This window comes from Rhamphochromis sp. 'chilingali', assembly GCF_963969265.1.
Source record: "Rhamphochromis sp. 'chilingali' genome assembly, chromosome: 19".
NCBI lineage: Eukaryota > Metazoa > Chordata > Actinopteri > Cichliformes > Cichlidae > Rhamphochromis > Rhamphochromis sp. 'chilingali'.
In genome coordinates this window covers 17,046,205-17,058,279 of record NC_137946.1, presented here as the reverse complement: position 1 = coordinate 17,058,279, position 12,075 = coordinate 17,046,205, and the positions used below count along the sequence as shown (strand labels likewise).

The 12,075-nt window shown below is 40.8% G+C and overlaps 1 protein-coding gene across 1 annotated transcript in view; it reads left to right on the top strand.

The window, feature by feature from the left end:
- Positions 1 to 77: 77 nt before the first annotated feature.
- fat3b (FAT atypical cadherin 3b) overlaps positions 78 to 12,075 on the top strand; it is a 67,269-nt gene continuing 55,271 nt past the window's right edge. The window contains exons 1-5 of the mRNA XM_080867347.1: positions 78 to 417; positions 1,270 to 4,265; positions 4,368 to 4,502; positions 5,255 to 5,456; positions 11,168 to 11,286. Coding sequence (XP_080723473.1) covers positions 1,293 to 4,265; positions 4,368 to 4,502; positions 5,255 to 5,456; positions 11,168 to 11,286 — 3,429 coding nt within the window. The 5' untranslated portion in view covers positions 78 to 417; positions 1,270 to 1,292. The remainder of the gene's footprint in view (positions 418 to 1,269; positions 4,266 to 4,367; positions 4,503 to 5,254; positions 5,457 to 11,167; positions 11,287 to 12,075) is intronic.

The following is a 12,075-nucleotide window of genomic DNA, read 5'->3' as shown; positions in this document are numbered from 1 at the left end:
TCCAGCCTGTGAGCGCACTCCGGTCCCACACAGGCGACAGCTGATGCTGGCCGCTTCCAAACTTGCAATAAGCGACATCTTCTCTGGTTCACATCTCTCTCGGACTTTAACCTTATAGAAAACGAATGTAGAACTTATCTAATCTTAGTTTGGTTGTAACTATTGCAAATGCAAGCCGGGATAGCCCTCTGCACTCAGGCTTACAGTTATCAGGGGCATGGAACGGGGGCAATAGCTATATAGTTTTACGAGGATAGCTGCAGTGTACTAGATAACTGCCTATCGGGATATATCTAAAGGCTTTTTTTCGCGCATCCATAAGCGGCCATTTTGCCTTTCTTTCTTTTCTTTTTTGTAATTATTGAGTGAGAATGGGACAGGATTTAATTTCACTGATTGCATCGGTTTCATCTAAAGGTAGGTCACTTTGCAATGTGTAAGTGAAGTCTGTACAAATGTATGCAGTACCGGTACTTAAGCGACACACTGTAGCAACAAAGTGTAAGTTAATAAACTCGTGGATTTTGCAGAGACGCGTTTCACTGGATTACTGCAGGACACGATTGTGCAGATCTCCCGGCATAGCCTCTCAGCAGGGATGTTGATGTTAAATCGCTGGATTGTGATTGAAGATTTATTTATTTATTTATTTATTGCTGGTACAGTCCTATCTATAGATCCGATATATTTCAGTGTTTCTCGAAGTTGAGTCACGATCATGTAGAGACCTATGGTTTAGGTGAATGGCACGGTATCTAAAGCAATAGTTAAAAAACAGCAATAAAAATTTGTAGGCAACAGAAGAAGAAAAGATTTTTAAACTTCTTTGTTTTTATTATTTTGCCCTTTTTGTTGTCTGACACTTGTTAAATTGGTTTTTTAATTGGTTGTCTGTGCTTTCACAATGATGTGTTTGTTGTAATTATGTTCTACTTTCTGAAAATATCACAGCCCTGCTTGTCTCTGTTAAAGGAGTCTTTATTATTATGACCCCTGTTATTTTATTTAGATGACATGATGTGTTTCTGTGAGACTGTGCAAATGAGCTGTGGTTTGAAGTTGATTCGTTGCTTCACAGCCTTTCTCATTGTTTCAATGCAAAGTGTGAGCATCATCATATCAATGTAGTGATAATAACTCCCTCTAAAATGTTTTTGTGCCTGATCATCCAAAGTTTTTTTTTTTTTTTATCAGCAGAACACACATTCCTACTGAATGACCAACTAAAATCAAGTCCTTTATTTTAATTGTGATTCTTTCCAAATACAGGGTGACTGGATGATGGGATAGTGATGAAGGCCAATCGGTGGGGAAATATGCACCCCCTGCCCAGCTTCTCTCTTCCTTTCCTTTTTATTTTCTTTTTCTTCTTCCTCTTCATATGTTTCCACTCAACCCGTGCCCAGCTTCTGACAGATTCTAGAGCAGGGCAACGCTTGCTGCTCTTCACTCAGCCTGCATATAATGTGTCCATTTTTGAGAACTCTGCTGCAAGAACCTATACCAAAAGTGAAGCCAAAATGGGCATCATTCTCGGGCCACCTTGGTCTTTTGAGATAAAATACTCCATTGTGTTGGGAGACAGTGAAGGCATCTTTCAGGCTGAAGATTTTGTAATGGGAGATTTTTGTTTTCTCCGCATATGCACTAATGGAGGTAGTGGTGCTATACTGAATCGGGAAGTACAGGATAATTACACTCTGACAGTTAAGGCCTCGGCCCCAGGAGGCCTAGAGGCTTTAACCACTGTTTATATCAAGGTCTTGGATACAAATGACCTTCGACCTCTATTTTCCCCAACTTCCTACGCATTTGTTGTTTCTGAGAGTGCCCCTCTGGGTGCCAGCATAGGACGTGTGACAGCCACAGATGCTGACGTAGGCTCGAATGGAGAGTTTTACTACTTTTTCAAGAATAAAATAGATCTTTTTGCTGTTCATCCGACGAGCGGGGTCATCACCCTGACTGGTCGACCAAGGATGGACAAACAGGACCGATTTGAGCTGGAGGTACAGGTGGTTGACAGAGGGATGAAACTCTATGGGAACAGTGGTATCAGCAGCACAGCAAGGCTTGTACTAACTGTGCAGCGAGTAAATGAATTTGCTCCCGTTCTTAGTGCAGTCGCTGTTGTTCCATCGTGGGAAGAAAAGAATCCCGTGTATGCAGTAATTAATGTGGAGGACAAAGATGAAGGAATATCCGGAGATATAGAGTGGGTGTCCATCATTGAGGGGGATCCCTTCGAGCAGTTTGTGGTTGATCGTTCGCCTGTTGGGAATGAGTACAGAGTTAAAACGTCGGAAGCTGTCAGCTGGGATACATTCCCCTATGGCTGCAACTTAACATTTCAGGCCAAGGACAGAGGTATGCCTCCCAAGTTTTCTAATACCCAAATTGTTCAGTTGTTGGTTACAAAACCGGACCCAGTGATGGCGAGTTTTGAAAAAGATGTTTATATAGTCACGCTGAGTGAAATCGCTCCCCCAGGCTCTGTTATAGCGGTGGTGAAAATATCCCCGGCTCCTCTGAGAGTCAATTACAGCTTCAGCAACCCTTCAGATCCAGTGTACTTTGATATAAACCCTTTGACTGGAGTTATTATGACCACCAGGCAGCTTACAAGGATATCACAGGATTTCATGGTGATGGAGGTAGTTGATATGATAAGTGAGCAGCGAACAAGTGTCCAAATTCAAATCGAGGATGCTAATGACAACTCTCCAGTGTTCAACAAGCCATTCTACAATATTGTCGTCAACGAGAGCGTACCTGTAGGTACTGTTGTCCTTGTGGTCTCTGCTGTGGATGATGATAAAGGGGAGAATGGGTATGTAAGTCACACTATTAGTGGTGAACAGTCTCTTCCATTTAGCATAGACCAGAAAACAGGGGAGGTGAGAATTACTAGAGATCTGGACTTTGAATCATCAGATGATATCTACACTTTCGCAGTGCGTGCCTCTGACTGGGGTTCACCCTACAGAAGGGAGAGTGAGGTTAATATCACCATACGTGTAATAAATATCAACGACAATCAGCCTCTTTTTGAGAAGGTTTCTTGCAGAGGGATGATAAGCCGTGATTTCCCTGTCAACCAGACTGTTGTCACCTTGTCAGCAATTGACATGGACGAGCTAGGACTAGTTGAGTACAAGATACTCTCTGGGAATGAGTTAGATTATTTTAACTTAAATCCAGACTCTGGGGCTTTGTCACTGAAAAGATCGTTAGCAGTGGATAGTTTAAAAAGTGGTGTATTCAACTTCAAAGTTGTTGCAACAGATGGAGAGATGTTCTCTGATCCCACATTTGTGAATATATCAGTGGTGAGGGGTAGGATTCCCCCCAGAGGGTTCAACTGCAAGGACACAAGGGTAGCCCAGCTTTTGGCAGAAAAAATGCTCTCAAAGGCATCTGCTATGGCTAGACCGAGACCAGATGAGAGCTACACAGATATTTTCTCTACGAACAAACAGCCTCCACAGTTTGAAGCCTTGCCTACAAGCATTCTCGTGAGAGAAGACCTCATTCCCGGTGCCAGTGTATTTCAGGTGCGAGCGCGAGATGGTGACACAGGCTTTAATGGCCGCGTTCTCTTTTCCATTTCTGATGGTAACAAAGAAAACTGCTTCAATATAAACATGGAGAGTGGGCTGATAACTATACTGCGGCCACTCGACCGTGAACGAGTGGATCGTTACTTCCTTAATATCACCATCTATGATCAGGGCATTCCTCAGATGTCCAGTTGGAGATTACTGACAGTGATCATTGAGGATACAAACGACAATGACCCTCAGTTTTATCAGGACAGCTACTCTGCCCTTGTTTCAGAAAACTCAGCCATTGGCATGGAGGTTATAACCATCACTGCATTTGACAGAGACATGGGTCAGAATGGACAGCTCTCCTATATAATGCTCACCAGTGTTCCTCAGTTTGGGATTGACAGTGAAACTGGAAGTGTATTTGTTGCTAGCCAGCTGGATAGAGAAACATTTCCAATATTCATATTGAAGATTGAAGTCAGAGACATGGCTGAAAGAGGCACTCGAAGGTCCTCAGTGACTACTCTAAGTGTAATCTTGGAGGATGTCAATGATTGCGCTCCAGCTTTCATCCCTACCAGCTATAGTGCTCGAGTACTAGAGGATCTCCCGCCCGGGACTGTGATTACCTGGGTGCAGGCTCAGGACCCAGACATTGGACCTGGAGGACAAGTTCGATATTCCTTAATCAATGACTTTAATGGCACTTTTGAGGTAGGTGATGACACAGTGTGAACAGAATCTTGCACACGTTAAGATTTTTATTTTTACATTTATTGAAGTATAGATTGTTTATGATGTAATTCTTTTTTATAGATCGGTCCTATAAGTGGGGTATTGAGAATTAGAAAGGAGTTGGACTTTGAGAAACAACAGTTTTTCAACCTGACGCTGCTTGCTGAAGACAGAGGAATCCCCAGCCTTAGGAGCCAGACGTTTGTGGAGGTAGAGGTGCGTAGCACACATGCTCAAATATTCTACATCTCAGGGATCACCATAGCAGATCATCTGCCTCTATCTCACCCTATCCCTAGCACCTGTCACATGTCCTCCTTTACTTCATCCATAAATCTTGTGTGTGCTCCTAACTGGCAACTCCATATCTAACATCCTTTGTAAAATAATTTCATCATCCCTTCTCTCCACACATCTAAACAGTCTCAGTCCTGCCTCTCTGACTTCGCCTCCAAACTGCTTAACCGGACCCGTTCCTTTGACGTGCTTTTTTCTAATCTTGTCCATTCTGGATACTCCCAGTGCTCTTCAGCTCTGCCCTGCCTCCCAAATGCAAATAATCAATTTTGTCAGCTTACATTATTATCAATAATTTGGGGTGTTAAGGTTCCAGTCTTTTTGTTAGTGCCACCGTCTCCAAACCATACATCAAAACAGGTCTCGCTACCATTTTGTGAACCTTCCCTTTAACTCTTATTGTTATTCTTCATTGGCAAATCACCCCTGAGGCTTTTCTCCACCCACTGCACTCTTTTCTTTACCTCTCTTGTGTGCTGTCCAGAAAAAAAATCCAATGATCAATTTTGTCAATTTACATAGCTCACGGTACATTTAACTTCCAAGACAGGGAATAACGTGTACAAAAGTGAAATATACAGATGGTCTACTGATGCCACACAATTGCATACTACAGATAATATCACACAGTTTTTCTGTCATAATTAATGTGCACCATTACATTTCTTCAGGTGGTGGATGTCAATGAGAATTTGTATGCGCCTTACTTCTCCGACTTTGCTGTGAGAGGCTCAGTGAAGGAGAACTCTCGTGCAGGAACAAGTGTCATGACTGTCAACGCTAAAGATGACGACAAGGGACGAGATGGCGTGCTGAAGTACTCTATCCAAGGTGGCAGCGGCCTGGGCACTTTTACGATTGACGAAGACACAGGTGTGACACAAGATCAATTTCTAAGCCTATTTATGTAAAGTGAAAATCCAATAACCCATAGTGCCATGCTTAGAATATCAACATCTAAGTTTTTGCATAGGAAATATTTTCACATGCCTTTCAAGATGGCTTGCCTAGGTTTTTATTTGATTTGTTTAATTGTAATTTGTAGAGAAAGTATGGCCACTTGTCAGTTCTTGAGTCAATGTGAAAATGTTTGTTACAGAAAGAAATTCAAAGAGCGTGCGAGGTATAGCGACAGTCACTGTGTTAATGGGGCCTCACGTGGGAGCTGTGTACTGGGAGATCATTACTGTAATGAGGGCAGCATGGCAGCCACATTGGCTGGGCCTCAGGCCGCTCTGTACAACTCATCCAGTGCTGAGCGGCTAACATTGATCAAGGCTCTCCTGCACAACAGCCCCGTCCTTCCCAAGTACGGAGAAATCACTATGACTTATTTAAGGAGGCCTGACCCAAAATAAGCATGCACACTCCAACTTTCCTGCAGTGTGAAACTGCTGCTGAAGACATGTTGATCCAAACAAGAAGCCATGACTCACTCACCCAGGGATAAAATGAATCAAATACCAAATGTGAAAATAGGACGCCTCATTTTAGTGCATATTGGGTCATGTACTATAGCTGTGCAACTTAAATTTTAGTCTTAACTGTGAGTATTGTCTGAATGTTAGGGGCTAACTACTGAAGATAGCGCAGCTACAAATGCACAAAACATCCACAGTGCCTCCCCCTTCCCCAAAAAGGTGCATGTCATTAAATGTAAAACTTGAAAATTAATAACATGAGCACATCAATAAGATCTTACAATTTGCTTTTCTTTTTTTTTTTTGTTAAATCAGATAAACAGCTGTGTTGTGGGCACATGGATGTATGCTTAAACATTTATAGCTACTGTCATCAATACTTTTTCATGAAAACCTGAAAAAGTGTGACTAAGAACTCTTTCTTTTCCACCAGTCATGATTGCATCATTGCAGTCTCTGCTTTTGTCCATCATACTGAAGCTTTTAAACCTAACAGTTCAGTGTCTGTCCATGGTGCTGAAATGCTGAACCTTCATGCTGAAACCAGACCCTCATTTGCTCTTCCCTACATATAGTGAATGAGACTTAATATACTTGCAGGTAGTGAGCCTTCGCATTCTCTTTCTTCTTCACATGGCAGTTTTTTCTAATCCCATCTTAAAATAAATATACAGCTTTTGCAGTTATCGCTGTTGTTTATATTTTATTTGACACATCCATATTTTAATTTTGAATAGGAAACCTAGTTTCCCAGAGTTAGTATTGCCTGTCAAACCATTCACTGCATACATGAATAGTTTTAAATAAAAGCCACCAATCACTGTCTAAGCAGATGTGGCAAAAGTAAACAATACAACAAGGACAGGCGATGATCATGTTGTGATCATCATGCTATTAGAAAACTGTGCATTAAATAAAATGGTTAATTTTTGTAATTGCAAGCTTTAAACAGCTACATTTATATATTTGCATACTCTATGTATGCTGTGTACTCATCAGCAAAACAGTTTTACAGTGCATGTACTGATCCATACAAATGCCTGTAATAGTATTTGGGGTTTTTATTCCCTGGAGTATTAATACCTCAGTAAGGAGCATCAGAGCCAGTGAGAACGTTTACTGAGTGTAGATTTTCCAGGGGAAATCAGACTGCTTGTTAGAGCAGAAAGTGAAGGGAGAGGGAAGTGGAAGTGAAGCGAAGAGAGGAAGGAAAAGCATGCAGGGGAGTCAGGAGTACATAAAAAGTGTCAAAAGAAAATACAGCTTTCTTCCTCCCAGACCTATATATATATATTTTAATGTCTTCTGGAAAGTTTTTCTTTTTATAACTTAGAGTTTTTTTCCCTAAGCATGTGAAATGCTAATGCCTTTTACTATCGAAGGACACGATACAGTAAGAACATGCCAAGTTTTCCCTTATCATCAAGTGCTTCATTTTATCGTGTAGAAGTCAGCGTTGTCAGGCACGGACAGAGTAGCACTGCTTTGTACTCCCACCATGCATTTAGCTGCCATGTTGAGTGGCTTTGCTCTTGCTGCTTGTCAATCTGTGGCTCTTAGTGCCAGAACTAAATATGTGATGAGAGAGTGAGATGGACAGTGACTGAGAGTGAAAGGGACAGAGAGAAAAATAGAAAGAATGAGAACTCTCTTTTGTTTAACCCGTCTCAGCTAATACACCCCTTACTCCCACCCTCACTTGTAGTTTGTAAATCAGCTCTTTGATGCATCATGCATAGCCCATGACACCCCTATTGTCAGTCATAGCTGCTGTTAATGAGTGCCCTCTTTTCCCGCGTTTGATATTTAGATGTTTAAATGACTCAATCATACGTGGGTGGAAAACACATGGGCTAACAGAAAAGAAGACGGATCTTCTCTGGCTTTAAACCTTAGCTCCCCTGCACTTTGAACAAAAATTTGTATTCCTGTCATTGGTTTGGGTGGAAAGCAAGCCCTGCAATTTCTCATTGGACAGCTGTCAAACGCCACTGCTCCTCTATTAGTGGGTTTGCAAGCTCCAGGATTTGTCACAGTCAGGATAAGGCATTCTTTAAGTTACAAGCAAACACTTTTAAAAAGCACTCAGTCTTCATTTATTAAAATGAATAGGCCATATATTTTTCTGATGTCCTCTTTTATAGCACATTCAGAGCTATTCAGTTGTGTCTCAATAGAGAAAAGTTCCAGATTAGAAAATGTGCTGTGACCCTTCAATTTTTTTTGTTCACTATTTGAAGTGTGTTATTTATGGTGAGAATGGATGCTGTCGAGTCAGATTTATATTGAATTCACTGAATAGTGCCTGTCGGTCTTAAAGTTCAAAGAGCTTTGGAAACAGCCAGCTCTGTTTTCCTTGTCTCTCTGTCAAGCTGTCTGACAGAGATGAGGTTTGAAAAGGACATGGTCAAGGACGACAGGGTAAGGGTGTATCTTAGCAAACACTTTTACTATGCATTGTGTGTGTCCTGGGCAGCGGCTTAGTCATAATCAGACATACTGCCACTTTCTGGCATAGTCTGATTTATTTGTGTGTACCTGGGGATGCAGATCTTGTGGATGAATTGAAGGCAAAGTTATGCAACAGATCTGCCGTATGACAAGGTTTCTTTCCTCCAACACCACAAACAATTATTAAATATGTCTGAAAAGATAAATCGCTGTCTTTTTCAGCATATTGAGAAAGAAGAACTGATGTCAAACTTGTTCTCGGGTTTCTTTGAGTACTTTGTTGTAGCATTGAGCATGATACTCCAGGGGTTGGAATTCCTAGAGTTCCTCTTAGAGTTTTGACTAGAGGCGTTCATTTTTTCATTTGGTTAAGTGAAATGATACCCAGTTTAGCCTCATTTTTGCCCCAAAAGCCCAAATTTCTGCTATATATATATATATATACACATGTGTATGTACATATATATAAATAATGAGCTTATATTCAGATTATGTACGGATGATCTGATGCACTTAAAAGGGTTTAAAGAGGTGTTTCTGCTCTTTGGTCTGTGCAAGAAAAGAAAAGAAATTATCGTAAGTATAGCCATCTGAGAGAACCACTACTTGTGTTTCAGACCATATTTTCTAAGGGGCAGCAGGAAGCTGGGAAGCCAAAACACTTTGTCTCAGAAAGTACCGTAGATAAATTGAAGGGCTGCATCAAGGCACAGCATAAGATAAATAAGGAAATGTGAGTTAATGTACTGCTACTTTAGTAAAGTCTGAGATTAAAACATGGAGCTGGAAATGAGCACAGTAGATCACCTTTTCCTAGCACTTCTTTAGTTATCTATAAAGCAGCAGCTTTTCTTTTATGGTACCTACGGTACTGTGCAAAGTCTTTGGCCACCCCTCATGCCTTTATATTTTGCTTCCAAGGAGCCAGACCTATAGTTTTTAAAGTTGTCTTAATCAACAGTTATGCAGACTTTCCGAAGGTCTTTCAAATTTTTTCTTTGGACGTTGGCTGCTTTTTCACTCACTTTCAGCCCAGTCCCTGTGACCATTTTCAGAGCAATGTTTATTCTTGTCTGTTAAACTACTTAACACTGGGCTACGACTTAATAAGCCTTAAAAAGGCACCCAGCTCAAGCGATGAACTAGTGTTGGGTTTAAACATTAGACAACTTACTAAAGAACCAAGTTTAAATTGTATCTTTAGGAACTTTTTAAATAATGATGCAAAAATACATCATTTGTTCCAATTTCTTTAGTTTAATCTACATAAAAATGCCATCGATTACACATTTTCACAGCCATGAAATAGTGTTTTCTGCACCAACAATGTAATTACTAAATAGCTTTTAGCTGAAAACTTGGCATATTTCAGTATGGTGTTCAGTGTTTCCTTAAAAAATGGACAAGTGGAGGACAAAAGAAACATCTACAAGGCATCAACAGTATCTGAATGTTATGTCCTTTAGAAATAGGAAAAAAATCTGGATTTTTGCAATGTACTGTAAATGGTTGTGGCTATAGAATTTTTTAATGATTAGGAATTTAGCATCACAATAGGCTAGATCATCCAACTGCCAATACTCCTGTGCAGCCATTCTTATATAATGAAGAAGATCATAACCATGAAATAAAAACATAAAAAAAACAAATTAAATTTGAGCTTGCTCACCTGCCCAAGTTCAGCTTGTGTGACAGCTTGTTGGGTTTAAATGTATGTAAACCTAAGCACAAATGCTGTGCATGCTCATGCTGTGCAGGCTCTCTATGTCTCAAAGGAGCCTTTATTTAACAGGAGCTTGCAGATCTGGTGAGAGTTTGTGTTCCTGAGCTGAAACGTTTTTTCAGCCTGCGTGTTTCTGTCTGACTTGTCTTTATTTTTTACTGATAGAAATGATACTGCGAGTGTTAGTGTTCTTTTTTTTGGATTTCTGCAATGTATACAATGTCACACTAATGTAACACATGCCGTTGTGTTTCTACAATGCCATACTCTTGGGAGCGAATAGAAAAGAAACAAATGAACCCTAAAACCGTAGACCGTGTGTGCATGTGTCTTTTTTTAAATGGTTTTGTGAAAAGTCCTGGATGACGGATTTTCTTTTTTTTTTAAGTTGTGTCCATGTGTCAACCATTGTAAATATTCTCTTTGTCCCTGAAGAGGTCACCAAAACTGTCAGCTACTCATTTTCCTTAAGGCCACTAAGCACACGCCAGTCAATATATGTGAATGTCTGGGTGTCTTTGTGTGTGCATATATATGTGTGTGTCTTTATTGGTGTAGGGCAGCTCAGGGTGCATTTAGCACTAAGCAAATAGCAGTGGGAGCAGTTTGGTCAGTTGTGATTAGCCGTAGAGAAGCTGAAACATTGAAGGTGACTACAGTGGCACCACTAATGCCTGTGAATGTCACTGAAGCCAGGACACAAAGTTTTAGTCTAAATTTGTGTGCTTGCCTCTGGAAACTTAGTATTCAAAGACATTCCTAAGAGATCTTTTAAGGATTGTAATGTATTTTACAGATAACAGCCAGTTTCTCTCTCTCTCTTTTTCTGGCACTCTCTCTCTCTCTCGCACACACACACACACACACACACACACACACACACACACACACACACACACACACACACACACACACACACACACCCCCTTAATAGATAAGTATTCAAAGCCAGGTAAAAACTGCATTAATCTTTCTCTCTGCTTCAACAGGGGTGATTTACACTTCTGGTATCCTGGACTGTGAGACCAAAGACTCCTACTGGCTGACTGTCTGTGCCATGGACAGGGGGGTTCCACCTCTGTCAGCTTCTGTTGAAGTCTTCATCCAGGTATAGAATCCACTGCCTATTGAATCATTATGTTAAATACATTTACCCACAGACTTTTATAGCATTGAACATAACAAGCAGATAATTTTCCCTTGTAATTTTAAGCCTTAAATGGATGTCCTCAAAGTGCGCTATTACTAAATACACCTGGTACATGCTGCTGGTAGCAGTTTGGATGTCTTTTTGTCGTCAGAACTGCCTTATTTCTTGGAGACAGAATCAACAATGCTCTATTGGACTGAGAGCTGGTGACTGTGCAGGGCATTTGAGTACAGTAAACTCATGTCATGTCCAAGAAACCAGTATGAGATGATTTGAGCTTTGTGACATGGCAGAAGATGTGATCACTGTGATCATAAAGGGATCATCATCAGTCATCATCAATACTCAGAAAGGCAGTGGTGGTTAAACTATGTGGTGATTAAACTATGCTCTGTTTGTGGCCCAAGATATACAAAGGAAATATCTCCAAACCGTGACACCAGCAGTCTAAGCTGTTGACACAAAGCAGGGGCGTATGCTTTCATGTTTTTTAAGCCAAATTCTGACCCTGGTGAGGCCATACGGACTGTAGCCTCAGTTTCTGTTTCTTACATGGCTGGAAGGGCCCCAGTGTGGTCTTCTGCTGCTGTAGTCCATCTGATTGATTGATTGATTGATTGATTGATTGATTGATTGGTAATTTATTTCAACATGTGAACAATATACAAGTACATTTAGAAAAGAATCTGCTTCGGCGTTCAACCTGTTGTGCATTCAGAGATGTTCTTGTATCCTTCTTTGCTGTAT